Source organism: Punica granatum, chromosome 2 (genome assembly GCF_007655135.1).
Source record: "Punica granatum isolate Tunisia-2019 chromosome 2, ASM765513v2, whole genome shotgun sequence".
Classification (NCBI taxonomy): Eukaryota; Viridiplantae; Streptophyta; class Magnoliopsida; order Myrtales; family Lythraceae; genus Punica; species Punica granatum.
In genome coordinates this window covers 11,146,247-11,168,191 of record NC_045128.1, presented here as the reverse complement: position 1 = coordinate 11,168,191, position 21,945 = coordinate 11,146,247, and the positions used below count along the sequence as shown (strand labels likewise).

The window sequence follows — 21,945 nt, the reverse complement described above, 5'->3', positions numbered from 1 at the left end:
GGAAAAGAAAACAATGAAAGAGCATAAACTGTTCAGGATTTCAATGCAAGAGTGTAGGGAAGCGAACTGGCCTGGTGGGCGACGTGCGAGCGCATCGAGGGACGTACGCTGAAGCTTCGGCACGGGCAAGGAGAGATGTGCTCGCACGATGCCTAGTGACGCGCTCTGTTGCATTGAGGGAGGTGCACAGGACAAGCCAAGAAACGTGTTGGAACACGTGGAGGCGTAGAGGAACAGTGAAGACTGTAAGTTGTCTACCAGCGAAATTTGGCACGACTTACCTGTCATATGGGAATGTGTGGTAGATGTAAAATAATAAATAAACAGAATACATGCGATGCATGAATTTTGAAAATACTAATGCGGTCATTTATATTGACTAGGACGGTTCAAAGTACAATGCAAGTTTTGAAATTGAAGTCCTAAGTCGATTTTCCATAGCGCTCGGGGAGCAAGCAACCATCGCCATGGAAAGCATCGGTTCCAGGTAAGGGCCTGGTAGAGGTATCTATCCTAGGATGTGCGTGGACCTCCACGAGCCCTCTTCCTAGAACTCTCCAAGGCAGCGTTTGCTCGTGCCAATTCCTGATCGCGCCTCTGTAGCTCGACACGGGTCTGGGCGAGCTCTCTCTGTAGTTGGCGCTGATCAACAAGCTGCTTGTCCCTTTCTGCAACTTCTCGACGAAGACGATCTCTTTCGGCTCTGAGATGATTGAGCTCGGCTTGGATGGCCATATTCGGAGTGGGAGTTGCGCCGGGTGACCTGCCATCTCCGACTCGCGGAGAGTTGACGAGATCCTCGTGTGCTGCTGGACCCCATCGGTAGAAGCGAAGGATGTATTCTTCTGTAGCCTGAAAATCTCGCTCATCAAGGGTCGGATGCTCGAGGAAGTATGGAAGCTCGGTAATCACAGTTCGCCACGCATCCAGGATCTGTTCGACGTTACTTTGGCGATCTGCGGGTGTCTGATCCTCCCGCCAAGTATGTTCAAATCTAGTTCGCGTCGTATCCTCGGGGACCGTTTGTAAGCCACCAAGCTGCCTCACTACTCGCGCCGGAAAATAAGTGGTGGACCCCGCATGACTCATGAGTGGGACTCCATAAAAATCAGGACACCTGAGGGCCATGAGTCCGGGTGGCATCCACGCGGCACGCCACTTGAAGCCCCTAAGTGCTTTTTCACGAAAAATTTGGATCCACTCAGAGACCTTGCGTTCTTCCACACGCAGGAGGGGTAGCAATCGAGAAATAATTGACTCTGGACCATTAAAATACATAATCGAGCTCACCTGACGCAGAGGGTTTGCGTGACTTTGGAGCCAAATTTGTAAAAGCATAGGGGATCCTCTTATCCTTCGGTCGCATGTTCTCAAGACGCGGTCGAGGGACCGAATGGTCTCAGCCACGAGGGCTACCTCATAACCACTTCCTCCGACCACTTGGAGGACAACGCTGGCCAAGGCCGCATCGATGAGACTATGCGAGCGAGGGAATAAGAGGGTCCCAAAAATTAGCAATAGAACAGCATGACATAAATCTTTTCGAAGAAAATCCCCCTGGACCCTATGCGCTCGGGACTCAATAAAAAAGAGGAGTTTCTCGATTGCAATCTCCGTGCTGCCGGAGTATGCGAGTTCAGCATTCAAACGAGTCGTGGGAACCCCGAGTAAGCGTGAGACTAGGGTTGATCGGGCGGTGTGGAAATTGGGTTCTACAATGTCGTGGACAACTGCGGTTCGACCGATGAGTGTTCGGTACTCCTCGATGGTTGGCGTGAGCTCAGTACCCTGTATGTCGAAGACGGCGTGACTTGGGTTCCAGAATGCGATGGCGGCTTCCAGGAAATTCCAATCAACGTGCCGGGTAGCCAGCAAAGGGATATCCCCTACGAACGCAGAGATGTAACGGCAGTCGACTGGGCGTAATGCTCTCCATATACGGGTAATCTCCTCGAGCGATGGTGTGACTCTGTCGAGGCACGGGCAGGAGTCCGGGCATGACATCCCTTACCAAGATGAAAGAAAAATCGACTTAAGACTAGTCAATACAAATGACACCCTAATTTTGAAATTGGATGATGCATACATGCAGAAAATAAAAAATGCCCACGGCTTAATGAATAGTATACATCGCACATCTCTCTCAAGAACAGAAAAGATTCAAATTGGCGCGCAGGCCGACTCAAGGACTGTTATTGAAGTCGGGTTGGAGGATGGAGCGGAACTCCTGCAGAATGCATGGTTTTGGTACTACAGGGACCGTGCTACGTAAGGATGGGGGCTCCCGACTTAAGGGTGTCAATTCCTTGAAATCGAGCGGGGATCTTTGGGGGCCTAATCGACGGTCCAACCGTGCGACGTACCCTTACTCGGAACTCCTGTCTAACCTGTGTTTCCTAAAATCGGTCGTGGGACGCGACTCGTAGGTACCTGAAGCTACAATGATATGCGATGTGCATGCGGGAAATAAAGGTGCGTAAAGTAAATAAGCGAGAAATTGCGAAAAACGATAAATAAACAAGCAAACAAAGCAAGCAGGAACGAGCTCGAACCCTCTAAGTGTCCCAAGTGGAGTCGCCAAGCTGTGCGCACCCGAATTTCGCCTCGTCGGGGCACGCGTGCGCGCGCCTAAATGCAACGCGACTTGGGAGTGTCCACCTTCCCGGGGATGCGCGACGGACGCACGTGAGAAGGAGTCGCCACTACCTGTTTACGACCCGAAGGTCAGGGGCCGGTGAGTTGCCCGGGTCTAGGGGTACGGGGTACACCTAATTGGTAAGGCATATGGTCTGCGAAATCCGAGGTTCCGAATTCGGGGGTTCTGTTACATGCGAGCCTATATCTCGCATGCCCTATCGGTACTCTAGCTTGTCTAGGCTTGCCATTTTTATTTAATTACCGCTTAATTAAGTTCCGCTCATCTTACGCGTTTTGACACCGTAAATTCGAATAGACACTTGAACCGTCCACTCTCCGACCGGAATTATTACATGAATAAATATGTCTCATAAAACCCTTACATTGTTCTCTCAAATAAAAGATAAATTACAATGACTGAATCCCGGTCGGTTCGCGTTCGGCCGTTATTTCACTCATGCTCACCGTATGATCTTGAAAAAGACCGGAAATTAAATTAAATACGCACTCGGTGCATGGGGGCATTGGACCCCGTGATCGAAGGTTACGGGCATTGGACCCGGTGAATTGTAGCCTAAAGGATCGGGCTCGACCCGCATAACAAATAAGTGTAAAAATGTAACAAGTAAGCGCAAATAAACAAACAATGAGATTTTGATATTGCCGAATTTACATGAGTTAATCAATTATTATCCGGGGTATCTTGGCATACAAATCCTACCCTAAAACAAACAAATAGGATGATGGATAGGGTATGTAGCATTCGGCATCATTTAACGGACCCGACAGACATGATGTCCATAGTCAAGTCTCGAATGAGTGGGTTATTTTTAGATTATTCTGTATCGCAACAATATGGCTTTTACAGATTAAAAGTATTTTCACCTAAAAACCCAAAACCTAACCCTCTATTCGACTATTGCCCATGTTTGATTTAAGCCGAGTTTGTGATTAATTTGTTTTCCCATGTTTTGACCAATTCTATGCACAAACTTACGCTAGGATCACGGCAGGACAAGAACCGGTAATCATACCTTTGAATAGGTAAATATGTGTGTGCATGAAAATCAAGATTACGTTATACGTATCTCGGTGCTTTTGAAATTGTGAATTTTGAAAAGGGCATGACTAACAGTTCTTGAACTGTCGACGCCATTACAAATTATTAATCAATTCGTGCAATCCATTTAAAGAAATCAAGTGATTTAATTTAGTCAAATTTAACGTCCCGATTATCCCGTATGTAGAATTTTAGGTTAATAAAAAAACTTGCCGAATGCTTTAGTCTACGGATTTCGAGCCGTCGAGATTGCCATTAGTTGACCGCCCGATAAACTCTAATTTCCGATATGGACACATAATTACAAAAATGAAATATTTAAATGGGGCACATACATTGTCGGTGGGTGATCCAAGTAGAAAAGGGCCGGATATTTTTTAGAAAATGTCCAGGGACTGAATTGAATGATTTTAAAAGAGCAGGGACTGATTTGAAAATTCTGAAAAAAAATTGGGGACTGATTTGAAAATTCTAAGAAATTGGGGACTGATCTGAAAATTCTAAAAATGGGGACTGTGTAAAAAATTTACTGAAAATGTCCTAGGACTTATTTGAAATGAATTTGAAAATCGGGACTGATCTGAAAAACAAAAAAAATGGCCCCAGGACTAAACTGAAACAACTTGAAAAGTTACTAGAGATTCTTGAAAAATACTAGGAATTCCAATGCTGGCTGGAAAATAATAAAATGACTGGGACTTTATTGAAAAGAATTTTTGAAATTCGGGGCAGATCTGAAAAGGATGAAAAATGATCCCGGGACTAAACTGAAACAATTTGAAAAGTTCTTTGGGATTCTTGAAAAAAATTCGGGAAAATCCGAGGACTGATTGGAAAATATTAAAATGACCGGAACTTGATTGAAAATAATTTTGAAATTCGGGGCAGATCTGAAAAAAAATAAAATACGTCATCTGGACTGAAATGTGACAAAATAGAAAGTTCGTAAAATCGAGTTCGGGGCAAATCCAATCACCCATGCGACCCAAGAACACTCATTTCACATTATATCCATCAAGCAAGCAATAATATTCAGGAAAGGAACCCTAATCATGCAACTAAGTCGAGAATTTACCTAGTTCGGAAAGTTGAGGGACTTCTCTGTATAAAAAAAAAATCGTCGGATGAATCGGGCCGGATCGGATCGGACCGGCCTACCCGCCCGAAGGAGAAACCGCCTGGAAGAGAAGCTGGGCCGAGCTGGAACGTATTGGGCCTGTTTGGGCCGACTTCTGGGCTGGACCTGCGAAGCAAAGGGAATGGGCCGAGGCGCGTTAACCAAGGGGCGGCCGGGATCGGGAGGAAAGCGGCGGCGACGGGGCTGGGGCCGGCGGTTCTCGCCCCCTGGACGCCGCGACGAGGGCACGAGAGGGTGCGGGAGATAGCTCTGGGTGCCGCCGGTGCTTCGTCGTGGTCGATCGGGACCTCACCGGCGCTTAATCAGTCGGAATCGGGGGGAATTATCGCGGTTTCCGGCGAGGGTTTCCGAATTTTCCGATTTCTAAATTTGCCAAATCGAGAGCCAATTTTTCGATTTCGTTTGCTGGGTCGTGTCCCTCCCCATCCGAATTCCATTTCTATCCATTTAATTGCAATTTTTTTCCTTTTTCCGTTAAGATTTCGGCCGATTTGGAGAGAATCGCGGAAAACCGCGATTTGGGGGTTCTCCCGGCCGGCGGGGATCGCGGGCAGCCGGCGAGCTGCCCGGCCCTGCCCGACCCTTTTTTTTTTTTTAATTAGGGCCGGCGGGTCACGGGCAGCCGGTCAACGCTGCCCGGACCTGCCCGAAACTCCTTTTTTTTTTTTTAAGAAAAGGTGATAAATTAGGAAATGACAATTTTGGCCCCCTCGGAGCCGATGGACCGAAATTAGGTGCTGACAGTTATAATAGTGATTTTGTAAATTTATCGAACAATTCTAACCCGCCCATATGCGGGGGCCCATTCAAGTAGTATATTCAATTGCAAGAGAGGGAGAGAGAAAGAGGAACAAATTGCTGGGCTATAATCAACGACCTTGCTTGAAACAACCCTAGCCACCATTGACCAGGCGAAATTATTAGCAAATAACAGAAAATAATTACAAATGCGAGCAATAGAATGTCGGCGTTTGCATTTCAAATAAAATCACTACTCTATTCAACTCAATTATATTCTTTTTTCAAATTTAATAATATAAGCAATATTATAGTGTCTTTACCTGACATTTAATAATGATTTTTCACTAATACTTTTTCATAATCATTTTTATAGTTAATTTTATTAATAATAAATTTCTCGTCTACTTTCACATCTATATGTACATGCATATATATATATATATATATATATATATATATTCCCTCACATCAATATATTTGTCAATACTCTCCATCGTTGTACAAAATAAAGCTGAATTGGATCACTATCTAACTTGAAAAACAAATGCGCCCGTACATCCGAATTCAAAGTTGTGAAAATTGTACCGCACAACACAAGGTATGAATATTTTCGCAAACCTAACACAATTCTTTCTGAGTTAGATGTAGACTCTTGATCTTTGAGTTTTGCTCCAAATCTCTTATGCCGCGTCTCTAAAATAATTTTTTTCTATAAAAAGTAAAGAAAAAGCCTTGTTGGGGTGGATGCTTGCCGAGACGCTACCGAGCCCAAAAGTTGCCGTCGAGCTTATTCTGATGCATGGTGGTCTCGCTGATGACACCAAGAGCCGGCGACTATCACCTCAGGGCAATGGCCTAGAGCAGGTGGATATTTTATTCGCATAAAAATATTTATATATATTAATTTGGGTCCACAATACCTTATCAATGTGTTACATCAAGATCACACTGCTAATTTAAACCGGAAATTTGAAGGAGTGCTAGAATTGACATAATAGTAAAATCACATGCATATATTGGCACTTTTGACATAAAGTTTGAAATCTCGTGCTGGGGGCAGATATATTTTTCCTTTAAGTTTTGAACCTAAATTGTAAAGAAAATTGTTGTCAGAATTGAGGTGCATACGCAGGTTCTCAATCATTAATTAACTGAAGGCAAAACAACTTGGGGGATGTGAATATTTCAATTTGGTGGATATGAATATTTCAAGTGCAACGAAAGGAAAAAGAAACAATTTGGTGGATATGAATATTTCAATTTGCTGTAATCATTTAATAAAGTAATATTCACGATAGTACATAGACTCTAACTCATTTCATAACTGGATTTTTTTTAAATGAAGTTAAATTGTTTACGTATGTGCTTTGCTCATCTCTAGCTGGAATCAGTGTGAATTGATGTGATCGTAGATAAATATAGACAAATGTGTGTAATTTTTTTCGGTGGTTTCATTTGTTTATTTTTCGTCAACAAAAGTTGCAAGAGAATCCACCGCAACCATCGAAAAGTGCAGATGTGATCACTGCGAGAGGTTTTATCGTGAAAATAATTAGTAAAACAAGTCACGTGAAGACTTAAAAATTTATGAAATTCCGATCGTTGCTCATAATTTCACTGATTTTTTTAATACTACCACATTGAATTTGCTCTACAAAATGTAAGACGACGCAATAATACTTGCATGTTGGAAGAAAGAAAAAAGAAAAAAAAACCAAGAAGGCATATGACAACACGAAGAAATTAAATATAAGATAGACAATAGAGATATCAGAGAGTGGCGGCCATAAGCCAAACTACGGGGAGTTCTTATTCTCAATGATTCAATGAAATATATGAAAATAATTCGTCTAATTATAGGCTCGGTAAAGTAACGAAAATAGGAAATAAATGATATCCATATATCAACGTAATATCAAATCGGATATTAAAAATCCTAGCATTATCGATAAATGGTTTGTCAAAGTTGATGAGCGAAGAAAATGAACATAATAAGCAGAAGGATTCTCCTGCATGATCAAAGTTTTGAGTCCATTAAATTCCTCTCGCATGTTATTTGCCCCCATCATAGCCTTGCCCTCGCACTTTAGACAAGCTCAAGTTATACTTAAAAAAAAAGAAGCTGAATAGCTGCTTTTGGTGAGGAAGCGGTTGTATCACTAACATGAACAATGCCAAGAAAATGCTCAAAAACACAACCTTTCGAATTGACAAATCTTAGAGCAATCATCATTTGTTCCTTAACCGAAACATCATGAGATTCGTCAAGTAAAATAGCAAAGAATTCGTCCCCTGGCTCATGGAGACTAGCATTAGTGGTCTCATAGCGCAAGCACGGATAAGATCCTTCTGAATATCAGGGGATATCATTTTCATATTTCCTGGAGCATTATTCAAGACAACATTTTTTATAACATCATTGTGACTAGCAAGAAAATAGAGAAGTTGAAGAAAGTTGCCTCGATTATGCTATTCTTCTGTTTCATTGTGACCACGGAATGCCAAGCCTTGAGATAGAAGAAAACGAATGCAATCAAGTGAAGCAGACGAAGCTGATAATCTTTCCGTGCTTGTTCAAATTGCTTCTCAAAAGCGATTCGGATATGTTATTGTCGATTCATCAAATCTTCGCATTTTTTCCAAGCTTTGTTATGAGCACTCTTCGGACCTCCGACATGCTCATTGAAGTTTTCTTTTTTCTTCCAATTTATATATCCTTCCAACACAAAAACTTCATCACTTGCTTTAGCTCCAATTCCGGCCTATAAAGATAGCAAAACAAACAAAAGGTGGCATCTTTCCCAACACTATATTCTAGCCAATTTTTATGCTCCTCAAACCATTTTGGAACAAAAAGTCAGAATTTATTCCCGAACTTCTTCTGAGAAAAATCGTGTCCTTTCGGTTGACATGGACCTTTTTGCAAATAATGCATTCTAATTCTATCACGAGCATTAGGATTTTAATCGGAAATTTTCTTCCTTAACCCAAGATCTGAAGGGAGATCTTCCAAATTGATTTCCACTTGTCTTCTTTTTTCTCAATCATCATTTGCTCTAGTCGTTAATGTTTCTTGTACTGTTGATTTCTTTTTTATAAGATACTTATCCATATCTACACAAGAAAAAAATTCAATCTAAATATAGCACCCAAAAAAATTCAATCTTTACTCTTTATACCCTTTAGATATTTACACATGAACAAAACAAGTTGTCCAATCTATTTCAAGCACTGGTAGCTCAAGGAATTTTCGATGAATTACACAGGAACGCAAACACATGACCCAAAAGAAAGCTTTAGAATAGTGATCATAGGATTGGAGAGGTATGAGAATTGAGAGAAGTAGATATTAAACATCATATACTTACATTTACATTGAAAGGAGAGAGAACAAAGAATATTATAGTTTACTGCTATGCTTGCAATCCGATCTTTTCCTCAGTCCCTCCTCTGTGGCACCATTCTTTATCTGTATCTCTCTATCGTTCGTTTTAGGTTTCCTACGTTCCAAGTTTGGTTCTGTGGCTTTGGCTCTTTAGCTTCTAGTCTCTTTTCTTGCTCAAGCAAAGGGAAAAGTCACTTAAATTTGATTCTTTTAATATGTGTTGGGCTTATATAATGGGCTTAAGATCCATATGGCAGCATGCAACTAATCTTTTTATTTTATTTTATTTTATTTTATTTTGGGCCAAGATGAAAAATCCCCAAAGGTCAATTCATTTTGTTTTTTCGAAACCGCACATTAGGCAGTACAAAATACTTTGACAAAGGCATAATTTATAATATTTTGAGGGGAAAATTTATATTAACTATGGAATAGAAATAAATTTTTATGGTAATAATATATGACATTATTGGGATTTGGGGGAATAATTGCCTCCCACCAACAGATTGGCTCCGCCCCTGGATAACCCTAATATATCAATACGATCTTATTCCACAATATTCTATTTCCTAACTAACCATAATAATATCTGCATGCAGCGTAGTGAATGCTTATCTTGCATGAATAAACTCCAACATATAATCAAATCTGACAATAGGTAATTTCTTGACATGACGGCGATGAGTATGAATTGATATGGGTCTTTTCCCATCACAATAATCGACTTGAGTATCTTGACTTCATAGGTCGAAAAAATATCAATTGACTTAAGGCATCTTGCCGTTAGAGGTCAAATAAACGGCTTGAACATTTTAGCTTCAGAGGCCAAAAGAGATAGACTTGAGCCTTGTTGGCTTTAGAGGTCCAGTGTTGTTGTCAACAGGTCCCATTGTCCCGTGCTGATATTATCAAAAAGATATTGGAGATATTGGAGCATCGTAGCCATAAGCCAAACTACCGGAGTTCTTATTCTAAATGACTCAACGAAATACCTGAAATAACTGGCCTATTTATAGGATCAGTGAAGTAATGAAACTAGGAAATAAATGACATCCATATATCAACACAATATCAAATGGGATGTTGACAATTCTAAAATTATCTAAAAACCTTATGGTTGCGTTTGGTTTCATAGTATAATTTTAAAATCAGATTTTGATTTTGATTTTGAGTGGTATAAATGGGGCCCACCCTTTGACTTTGTATGAGTTATGTTGTTTTGTTGTGGGAAAAAGTGATATAAATGGGATCCACTTTTTGACTTTGTATGAGTTATTTTGTTTTGTAGTTGGTAGAATTAAATTAGAATTGTGATTCTAAAATATTATCGTGAAACCAAACAGGGCCTATATATCGATACAATGTTGTTCCAAAATATTCTATTTCCTAACTAACCATAATAATACCTCTAATAAACGGCCCCTGTTGAATTTAAAATATAACCAGTCAACTTATCTGGCTATGAGATTAATTATAGTAGAATGGACAATAATATATATACTTCGAAGATGCTTTTTCACTCCGTTGAAGTGAGAAATCACCAATAGAGAATTGCCGTAAACAGATGAATATGTGTTCAATAACGTCACCAATGGACCATAACTTCTGCTAATTAATACAACGTCATAAGTCTGTTCAATAACGTGACCAATGTGCCATAACTTTTGCTAATTATAACAATCTCATAAGTCTTTCTTTGGCTCATTTTAATAATATTATAATGCAATAATACTTACTCTTTCATTATTACCATGCAATAATACTTACTCTTTTATGACCATTCGTGTAGTTTTTAGTTGCGGTGCATGAAGCGTCACTTTACATAGCCATGTGGTCACGCTCTCAAACTCGTCTATACATTACAATTCATAACCTCGTATGGTCCAGAAGATGCAATTTTGATAGTACGTAGACATGGGTTTAAATTATTGTAAGTAGATGTTGATTTGATTGTTATCTGTTAGCAACCAACTGCAGGAAAGGTAGAGAAGTCTGACTCGTATATAACAGATGTTCGAACAGGTATCAAGTAATTCCACAAATGGGTTGAGGAGCAGGATCACCTACCTTCGTGCCAAGGCTAGAATTCATCCAAAGCTTTGACTTTTTTTTGCTTAATTTAAATGACATCAAAGTTTGACCTTTCAATATTGCCTTGTCAAGTATTAAGGGCTTTGCCAGTTGACAATGGATTCTCTGGTGATGTTCTCCAAATTTAATATAACATGACCATAACGATAAAAGAGAAATTTTGGAATACAAAGGCAATTGGCTGCATAATTTTTCATTTGCTTGTAGGACCACAATACTTCTCCGACGTTGAATCAATTTTGCCGGGAAAATAGCACGCACAAAATTTAATAAAATCAGTAGTCATACTTAGCGTTGTTTGATACTACACAAACTCTTAAAAACCTACTCTAATATCTTTTAATTGTATAATGGATGTTTCTATTGATTTCCTAATGTATGGGATTTCTAAATGGAATTCTCAACGGTACGTCCAGGATTGCGGACCCCAGAATTACCTGAATGATCCAAGAAAAGTTCGAATACATCGCTCAAGATATGCATATTGGCTTCATTTATTTTTGAATAACTTATATAAAGTTGAATTAATTAAGTTGTCCCATTAGGGGAGCAGTTATATGCACGTAACATCTCACATGGAGCACAATAACAAATCTAATCTTCATGACCTCAGAAAAAATTTTGATATAGCAAATGCGATTTGGACATAATTAAAAGGGTTCGTTTTATTTTTCTGGGGTCCATCATAATTCAGAAAGATGACATTATTATTATTATTATTAAAAACGAAAAGTTTACTGATAATACCCAGAAAATTGACTTCCAATCCCGATCCCGATTGATAAATAAACTCAGTTGAGCACCTCCACGGCTCCACCTCTACGCCACTCCTCTCACCTCCAGATTAAACTATTCAATTATATCAACCATGACACAAGAAAGAGAAACACAATTAGACAATAGAAAAACATTTTAAATATAATTAATTTCTTTGTTTAATCCATCGTATGTGGACACAAAAACCCAGAGAATAAACAAGCAAAAACCTTTGAAGAATCAGTTTGTTTTTTTCCCCTGTTCTTTAGTGCCAGCAATTTTAAAAATCTTTCACAGAAAGACATGTCAAAGTCACGAAAATGTAATTTAGTGACAAATGGATAGTTAGCGAAATTTATCTGCAGCGTACAGATTCACAAAACTTGCTGAAAACACTTTATAATCATGATCAAATTGATGACTAAACAAAGATTACATATTAGTCTCGATCAAGGTTGTCAGAATTGCGATTCTACCTAAAATCGGTCGAGGGTCGTGGAATCGTGAATCGTAAAATCGAATCGTGAATTATAAGATTTTACCTTTAATTAAAAAAACAACATATATATACACACACTAAATTTCATATCATAAATAGTTGAAGTAAACATTAAATAGTAAATCTTGTTGCCCCCTATTTCATTCATCAAAATTAGAAGGTGCTTAGTCTTCACAATAGAGCGCTCTCACTATAACAACCTCTAATGAAAATCGATATAGTACAATGATCACGAATCCTATAGGCGAAGCTACTTTCCTCCCTAACTTCTTGTGGTCCGTCCCTTCTTGAAATCATCTTTCTCTGCACTTAAAAAAGTCGAAAAATTCCGGCCTAAATCATCTCAAACCAGATGGCAATCAGGAATCGGTCGGAGCCCAATTCGAAGCAGATTCAAAAACTTTCCAGGTCCCTATCACTCATAGCCAAGAGATAAGTTTCAAACTTTTCATAAAATAAGAGAACCAATGAGCAATACTGTCGCACAATGAGAGAGATGAGGAGGGAGAGAGAGGGGGCATACGACTTTGGGTTGAAACTGGAATCGTAGAATCGATCCGATTTTACGATTCTGCGATTCGAATCGTGATTCAGACACGATTCTACCTTCCCGATTCATGCCATAGAATCGAAATCGCTAGCTACCCCTTGAATAGTAGAATCGTAAAATTCTACGATTCGAATCGCGATTCTAACAACCATGGTCTCGACCAATAAGGTGAGAATAGCTCGTAGCTTCACCGAGGAATAAAAGAAAGACATGTTCTGATGGTCTCACATGCTTCTTCTATATGTAAGGAGCCGACCCATATAATTAAACCTTCCCTTGAAAAATGATATATTGTTGTCTTCCCAACAAGACCCCATTTTCCCATGCCAAGATTTCCGTCCTCTCACAAGACATGGACGAAATTATTAGACATATTGTGCCTCTCATTCCTCCAGTTTTTCTACTGATCATCCTTAATCTCGATTTACTTGATCATCGTGCTCTTGTTCGGGCTCAGCTCGGACGGTATTATCCATCGCCGAATGATGCATCGTCCAACTTCAAACCGAGCTTAGCGGTCGTTATAGGGATTCTCACCATCATGTTCACCATCACCTTCATCCTCCTCATCTACGCCAAGTTCTGCCACCGGGGCCGGTGGGTCCGTGATTCCTCAGCAGGAAACAACAACAATAACAATGCTGTCACGAGGTCCAGGCAGTTTTCGGGGATTAACAAGACCGTGATCGAGTCCCTTCCTTTCTTCCGGTTCTCCTCCCTCCGTGGTTCCCGTGCTGGGCTTGAGTGCGCGGTCTGCCTGTCAAAGTTCGAGGACATAGAGATCCTCCGGCTCCTGCCCAAGTGCAAACACGCATTTCACATTGACTGCATCGACCATTGGCTTGAGCGGCACTCCACCTGCCCCATCTGCCGCCATCGGGTAAGCCCGGATGACCCAAGCATCTTTGCCTACTCCAATAGCATGCGACTGCTTAACTCGAGCCACTCGGAGAGGATTCAGGATCCAAACAGCCTCGAGATCTTCATTGAACGAGAGGAGGAAAACACGAACGGGAACGGATCTTCGTCGAGATTTAACGTTGGGATAGGAAGTAGTTTCCGTAAACTCTTCAAGGGTTCAAACAACAAGAACAGTAGCAATGACAAGGATGAGGAGAGCTTGATCAACCAAGAAGAAGCCAATCAAATGATGTTGCACAAGTTCAAGCATAGGATTGTTGTGTCCGATGTTGTGTTCCAGAATCGATGGAGCAACGTGAGCTCCTCTGACTTGATGTTCTTAAACTCCGAGATGCTTAATGCATTCTCGAGCGACCGGTTCTCGGCCCTGGAACCATTCAAGGGGAATACCAACATGGCAGCCGATCACAGGGTTGAGAATGACCGAAATCAAATGGGGAGGATCAAGGAGGAGATGGACAGGAAGAGGATTTTTGAGAGCAAGTTGAGCTCAATCAATAAAACCGGCCTAATCTCAGGTCCTTCCACGAGGCCAATAGCTGACACTGGGAATCAGTTATCGCACACAAATGGTTTGAACATGGTTTCTGATTTGGAAAAGAGGTCGCAGTCGGAGATCACGGCGGTCTCGAGGTTTGGGGATTCGACTATAGGGAAGAGTGGGAGATACAGTGGAGGGAATAGAAAGGAGGACAGGAGGAGGCAACTTTGGCTCCCAATTGCAAGAAGAACAGTTCAGTGGTTTGCCAACAGGGAGCGACGGTCTCGCTCGCATCAGGACTCTCCGGACGTTAACGCAACGAGGCAGACACCCGATTCGATTGCTGTGTAAATCCTCCTTTCTTCACGACACATACCGGTAGCAGCAAAGCCCGAACTTTCAGACTGGCTTTTCGGTTATGTGATCTATACCAATGCTTAGATTTGTCCTAGTTCCTTTTTGTCCGATATACATACATTTTTCTAGTCCATATTTTGTCGATTACATAATACGAGCTTTGATCTTCATTTCACCTTTTAAATTAACCGTTTATCCTCTGAAAAATTTATACTAGACCAATAAGTAGTTGGGTTTGCACCCGGTCCAAAAACTTAAGCAAGTAAGACCACGGCCATATCGATAGTGACGCTGTAGCGGCTCATGGGAAGAACGGAGGGGAAGACGAAGAAGTGATTAGTGATCTGTAAATTATTCATTTGTAAGATTAATTATCTCATAAATTCACAATCTGCGTTGATGAATGATTTTGATCCAATCTTTCTCTGCCTAGGACTATATATGATCATATTTCCTTTCTGATTTTATTTAATTTAATCAAGTTAGCAGAGGTTTCCAGCCCCCTTCCGTCCCTCCATTGATGAATTATTAGCAAATTATTCGTAGGAATAAAGTAATAGAGCTGAGGAGACAAGAGGCTGTGGCCTGTTTATTAGAAGATAACTTGTTGAATCTTCCTTCTTCTTTTTCCCCCCAAATTTGATTCCATTTTTGTACCCTATCGTTTCAATTTTTCTTACTTGATTACAAGAGATCCTCATACTTTAGTAAATTAAAAGGAAATTAAGAAATATAATAAAAAAAAAGAGAAAAAAAGGTATCAAAGTAGCACTAATTAGAATCGAACATGCAACATCTTAATTGACAATCGATAGTGTATGATAATGTGCCACTGTGTTATACTCTTTTTCTTCTATCCTTTTTCATTCTTGGTCGATTCGATCTTATGCGGAATTAATAGGCTATATCTAGTTGCACAATTAAGGCAGGAAGAAATCTCGGGTCTTCACTAATAAGCCGCTTGAAAGGATAGATGTGATATTTATAATTTGTAATAGCGTACCAAAGAATAATACCACCGCCGGTTGTTAATCTCCCGTTAAAAGAGAAATTTCCAATAATATAAAAAAGATTGATCTTACCATCTTGTGAACTCAAATATTTCAAATTAAAGGCCTAGTGAATTATGGGGAACCTGCAAAGTTAGCGTCTCATTTTCCCGCTAATTCGCCGTCCCCACGTAAATCTGTCACTGGCGTAAGAAACCTAATCCGCTGTCCCGGCCGACTAATTAATTGATTAAACTGGCGTAAGCGATCTGTGAGAGAATCGTCGTTTTTTCTTTTTTATGTCTTTTGCTTGTGGAATCCGTGCATTACCTGTTGCATGTTTTACGCATGTAATTTCCCACAACTTATCAGCTCTATTATAAAACTATACGGCATCATTCATTTAAAAATTCATAGTGTGTTTGTCCCTTAAGAATACTTCCTAAATAATAAATGTAAATGAATTACCGACTGGTGAAAATATTTTACATAAGTCTCTGAACAAATCTCAAAGACTCGGCCGAGCCACTTGGTAGCCGGCCCGGTAATATAAGTCGTTATAATAATTGGATTTTTTTATTGCATAAATTAGGTTAAGACCAGTGTTATTAGAACCGGATCGGACATCGAACCGGCCGAGGCATGGGTTCATGGGTTTATGGGTTCAACCGGGGGTTCGATGGGTCGGACCGCTTGTTTAATTATAAAATAAATAAATATTTATTATTTTAAGAAAATAATATAAAAGACAATAAAATAGTAATAAATATTAGATAATAATTAATATGTGTCCAAAAAATGAAAAAATACAAGAAAAATGGCATCACTTTTTGGGTACTGATGTCCCCATGATCTAGAACCAATATTAAGTGGCATTGACCTAAGCTTGTTCATGCTTCTTCTTATTTATGCTGCAACTGCTTCATTGCAATGCAACAAAAAGTGACCTTTCACTATATGCACCTTGTTAATGCTGCAGCGATGCTTTTATACAAAATGAAAGCATAATGTTATCTTTCACTATAGAAACAGAAAGTGAAAGCATCACTGCTGAAATATATGCTAAAATGGGATTAAAATATGCAGAAAATGCTCAAATGCAGAATGTAACCAAAACACAACACACCAAAGTAATGTCAAAAGCATTACTGCATTAAGTTCCAAAATAGTAGCTCTTACATCATGAATAAAAAATGTTGCACCAAACTCTTACATGAAGCACCCTTTTTTGCAACAAAAGAATCCCTCGCAGGGCATACGCATCCTTAATCCAACCATCTATCATCGAAGGGGGCAGTAAACCGTGTGTATTGTATACTGTATATAAAAACAGGGCAGTGAGTAAACTGTAAAGAGTCTAAAGACCAATAAACCGTGTGTAATGTTACTATTGTATACCGTATATAGCTGTCATCGAAGGGGGACAAAACAACATATTAATTCAGGGAAGATTGAAAAGAACCAACTTTGGTCAGTTTATTTAGACAACAAAGAGCAATCTAGAAATGAATCCATGCTAGAAAATGAACAGAGCAAGAGCACAACAAGCTTCAGATGCGGGTAAGAGCACAACATAATAAATTCATATTAGAAGCGACCTAGGGAACGATCGCAAGACCAACAGGTGAACAGACGGGAGGATGGTTACCGGTTGATTGATGAACAGCGGATGAGATCGAGGCAACTAGTCTGGACGCCGCCTCTCGAAGGAGAAGAGCTACCTGAACAGAGAAGAGTGAAGATGAAGAGGAATCCCATGAAGAGGAGCTCGAAGATGAAGACTGTCTGTCGTCTGAGACTCTGAGTCACCGAGCTGGAACAAAGGGCTCACCGTCTACAGCTGTGCCGACACTATCACTGCAGATCTGGCAAACTTGACCACCACCCAGAGCCTTCATGGACTTTTCCAGTGCAAAAAATTCCACAAAATTCAAAATTTTCGAAAGGAAGTAATCTATCCGCATGCAAAAAATGGCTCAAAATTGCAAAAGTAAGCAATTCAGCAATTGAAAGAAATTTCCAAGACTTGTTGAAGCGTGATCAATCATGCTTACCCCGGATTCGCCTTCTGACTCCATGGAAAGCAGTTGTTCCTCAGCAAGCTGCAAAGGAGGAAGGATCAGACGAATGATCAAGTCTTAGAGAAATGTTCGCCTGATCAATAACAAAAGGGCTCTCAAATGCTAAATGAAAGAGTGCTCTAAGCTGTTAGCGAGAAAAAGTGCTAATAAGTTTCAGCAGTGGAGTTTGGAAGTCGAAGTCTAAAAGGTGACGACTGAACTAGAACTAGGGTTTCCAATTTACAGATCCAATCAATTTGCCTGATTTCTTATTCGGGTCGGGTTTCCTTTAAAAATCCAAAACCCATCCAACCGACCGGTTTGAATGGGTTCTATGGGTTTATAAAAAAATCGGTCGGCTTTTTGGGTTCACCGGTTTTTTTATGCATTTTCGATTTTTAAGAGAACCGAACCGATCATAGATCTAATTTTCGGTCCGATCGGTCGAACCGGCCGGTCCGGTCCGGTTCTGATAACAATGGTTAAGACTATGAATTTTCACATTTATATCAAAACATAAACTTTCAATGTTTATGTTTTTCTGATTTTAGTTGATGTGCCATTAGTATTAAATGTTTTCTAGCTGACGTGGCTTTTTCACCTCATAAAAAATCAAACAATAAAATTTAAAATACAATAAAAATCAAAGAAAATATTTAAAAATGTCAGCACCCCATTTCGGTCCACCAGCTCCAAAGCGACAAAATCGTCACTTTGTCACCCCGTATGAGGGAAGTATTTCTAGCAAATTGCTCGAGCATTGATGGCATTTGAAAAAGTGACATTTTTCTAATTTAACATCAATTTTATAAAAATATTTTTACGGGGTGTCTTTGAATTTCGCGCGCGTCGACATTAATTTTCAAATCCTGGAAGAAAACTCAAGGCCGAAAAATATTTTATTACATAACATTGATCCGTAAATTTTTTTGAACACAATGCCGGTCCCGAATCAGTTTTTGGTCATCTAATTACAAAGACAAGAATTTTGATTTCTACACGCGTTAAATTTTTTGGATTTTCAAAAAAAAAAAGGAAAAGTCAGAAAAGTCAAAGTCGGTCAGAACCGGTCAGAGCCGGTCTGACCGACTAATTTCAAAAAAAAAAAGGAAAGTCAAACTTTGACTTTCCCTGCCGTCCCTTCTGCCCAGTTTCTTCTGTTTCCTGTTCTTCTTCTTTCCTTTTTCTTTTTTTTCTTTCCTTTCTTCTTAGGATCAAATCTGCAGATTTTTCTTTCCTTCTTTCGAAAGTTTCCGGCGAAAATTTCGCCTCATCTTCATTCCCTTTCCTTCTTCTTCTTCCTCACAAAACGCTAGCCGAAAAGAAACGGATCCTCTGGGATCCAAAAAAAAAAAACTCCCTCAGCTCATCCTCTCGAATCGGAAAACTCCCACAGCTCAGACATTCCCCTCGACTCTCCCTTAGCTCGCACGCGAGGAAAACTGACAGCTCGATTGTCTCCCTCGGCTCGTCTCGCTCTCCCTAGGCTTGTCACCCTCCCCAAACTCGGAAGCCCGCGCCCCTCGGCTCGAACCCCCTCACGACCACAGTTCCTCCGGAACTTCCCCGGCGAGGACACCGAAATCCCCGCCTCCTCCGGTGAATTGACGGGCCCCTCCCGGGAATCGAAAATCGCCGTGACTCATCTAAGGTTTGTTTGGCAAATGAGCATGGTTCAACTCTGCTTTGTTTAACTTGCATAAAAACAAAATTGGCCACAACATGCATCTGGAGCAGTGGGTCCCAGATCTGCTGGTTAGTTTGACTAGTGGATATAGATATGTATTTTTTTTTTGGCCCTTGTCGGTGTCAAGCCAGAGAGCCGTTGAATGGAGTAAAGACAGTCCGCTCCTCTTCATCCCCTCATCCTTCCTGCATCGACCCCTTCTTCCTTCTGAGCTTTGTGCGCATAGCCTACGGCCGAAATCGAAGAAATTTCTTTGTTCTCCTCGGTCGGAAACTGTCCATTTACTGATTTGATTTTACAAATTTCACCGATTATTACAGACTTATGAATGCTGTTCTCTGCAAACAGGCTGTTCGTCCGTGATCTTGCCCCTGTGCATCTTTGGTGCGAAGAACAGTGAAAAGCACGAGCTGTGCAGGACAGATTCGCGAAGGACGTCATCTCTGTCACCGGCTGCCAGAGATTCCCGACTTTCGTCGCTGTCGGGGGCCCCTCCAGTTCGCTGGTCTCTACCAGGGTTGGGGTTTAAGAAGCCCAGGAAGTTGTTGTTTTGGAGAGGCATCGACAGTGAGGTAATTCTTTTGATCTCTATCTCGATTAATGATTTCTGATTGCAAGACTTGGTGGAATTTCGACGATTGCTGTCTGCTTAGCAAGACGTCCTTGGTCATCTGGTGCCCTTGCCCTGTTACTGTAAGGTCGCCTACCTGTGTCAATCTCATAGATCTGTTCTTCATCAGAATGAATGAGCCTTGTTTGTTGTCCTTTCCGGAATAGGCCAAAGTTATCAGCTTGTTCTTCCTGATCTGTTAACAGAATGTTTCCATGTTGTTGTGGGTTTGTGGTTCGGACTATCTGTGCTTGTCTTCCTTGTATGGTCAGTTAATTTCACTGCTTCTAATGTGGTTGTGCTACTATGCGTTGATGCCATGGTGGTCTTTCAGAATTTTTGGCTCCGTACAAGGTTGCCATCTTACTGTGCTTTCTGTGATAACTGGAAGATGCATGTTATTTGCATTTCAAGAAGGAAAAGACTGACTAAGTTTGGGGTTGCATACTGTTGTTTACCGCAACTGATAGATCATTGTTAGGTGCATTGTTAGATAATTGTTATTCTGGACCAAGTGCATGCATTATGGCACCTAAAGGCGAAAATATCATCATCAACTGGAGTGATGAAATGGAGTTCGCTTTCATAAACATAATGCTCGAGAAGCTGAGAAGAGCACACAGTACAACATGGAAGAAAACTACTTGGAAGGAGATTACAGCTGAGATGGTAAATCTATTTCCCGAACAACAGCTGTGTTTGCAGAAGGTAAAGGACAAGCATCAGAGAATGAAGACCAATTTCACCCGATTCTCTGAAATAGTTAGGCATACAGGCGTTGGGTGGGATGCAGACACAAACACCATCACAGCCGACCAAGATGTTTGGGATATGTTTGCAAAGGTACATTCTCATAAATTGTTTGTTCGGCTTCTAAGGTTGTTTTGAATGAATTGTCACTGATCTTTTTTGAGTCATGTCGTACTTCATTGTATAGAAGAACAGGGCATACAAGGCATTTCGGAGCAAGGGCTGCAACCACTACGATTTGCAGAAGCAACTCTTTAGTTCTTCAGTGGCTACCGGTGCTCTTCGCATCTCCTCGACCGATCCACCTCCAACGTTAGAAGAAGAACGCCGATTAAATGAGGAATTCTTATCTAGGGGGAAGGGGAAGGGGAAACAACATGTCGACCTCGAAGAAGGCTTCGACGACAGTGACGACCTCGTCCAACTTCAGGCAGAGCCCATGATAACCGAGTCTCGACGTAGAGCGCCGAAAAGACGTCTAAGCAAGAGTTCACAAATGCAGGAATGCATGGACCTGTTCAGGGAGAGTTACACGAAACCGCAGCCACAGAACACCCCACCGTCGGCAAAGAGAAGCAAGTCGGTAACGAGCCCTGAGAAACCTGAGAAGAATAGCATCGAGGAAGCCCTCGAGGAGTTGGCAAAATTGAAATCGAGAATCCCTCACTCCCTGTATGTGAAAGCCGCCAACGCCCTCCTTGATCCGAGAGCACGAAGGCTTTTCATGTGGTTCAAGGAGGACGACCGACATGAATGGATGATGCAGCTTCCTCATACTTGAAGAATCTGTGAACCCATTTTAATTTTTATTTGGCTATCTGACTATGGTTTTTTTTAATGACTGAACTCTTGTTTGTTTTGTGTGTTTTGTTTTGTTGATGATTTTCTGTTTGCAATTCAATGATTATGATTAATGTGTTTCACTGTTAACGAAGTGTTCGTGATCTTATGTCCACACCGGCAGGCGATCATTTGTCAAACAACATGTCTCGTAATGCGTCGTCTTCGGGCTATGCCAATAACTCTATTAACGACGATCCAGACAGTAGGCGACGGGCGTTCTTCTACTTGATGATGCAATATGATCAGCTCAATGATCCAGTTCCACGTAACAGGCCTTGTAGAAATTCAGCACTTCAAGGAAGACAGTACATTGTTGAACTACTAGGGAGTGATGTTCGGTGCTTCGAAAGTTTCAGAATGGAACCTTACGTGTTTAGAAATCTATGCGAC

General features: G+C 40.8%; 2 protein-coding genes and 1 long non-coding RNA gene across 4 annotated transcripts; 2 read left to right on the top strand and 1 right to left on the bottom strand.

Annotated features, from left to right (window-relative positions):
• The first annotated feature begins 13,085 nt into the window (after positions 1–13,085).
• Positions 13,086–14,800, top strand: LOC116193538 (E3 ubiquitin-protein ligase ATL42-like). The gene has a single exon (XM_031522281.1). The coding sequence runs from the start codon at positions 13,141–13,143 to the stop codon at positions 14,608–14,610; it is 1,470 nt and encodes a 489-aa protein (XP_031378141.1). The 5' UTR covers positions 13,086–13,140; the 3' UTR covers positions 14,611–14,800.
• A 1,936-nt stretch (positions 14,801–16,736) lies between these two features.
• LOC116194350 lies at positions 16,737–17,907 on the bottom strand. 2 transcript variants are annotated; one of them, XR_004154408.1, is made up of 4 exons: positions 17,660–17,907; positions 17,437–17,506; positions 17,254–17,326; positions 16,737–16,922 (listed from the first exon to the last, which is right to left on the bottom strand). It is a non-coding gene; the product is annotated as an uncharacterized LOC116194350 (long non-coding RNA). The 2 variants fall into 2 exon arrangements; XR_004154407.1 differs by having other exon boundaries at positions 17,254–17,506; positions 17,660–17,904.
• Positions 17,908–20,487: 2,580 nt separating this feature from the next.
• LOC116193647 lies at positions 20,488–21,493 on the top strand. The gene is made up of 2 exons (XM_031522387.1): positions 20,488–20,805; positions 20,900–21,493. Exons 1-2 carry the CDS (start codon positions 20,488–20,490, stop codon positions 21,491–21,493), a joined length of 912 nt encoding a protein of 303 aa, XP_031378247.1.
• The last annotated feature ends 452 nt before the right edge of the window (positions 21,494–21,945 follow it).

Excerpts from the sequence above, each read along its gene's own strand:
- LOC116193647 (XM_031522387.1), top strand. The coding sequence starts at position 20,488 with ATGGCACCTAAAGGCGAAAATATCATCATCAACTGGAGTGATGAAATG. Across the intron at positions 20,806-20,899 it reads TTTGGGATATGTTTGCAAAG|AAGAACAGGGCATACAAGGC; the intron begins GTACATTCTCAT and ends TTCATTGTATAG.
- LOC116193538 (XM_031522281.1), top strand. The coding sequence starts at position 13,141 with ATGATATATTGTTGTCTTCCCAACAAGACCCCATTTTCCCATGCCAAG.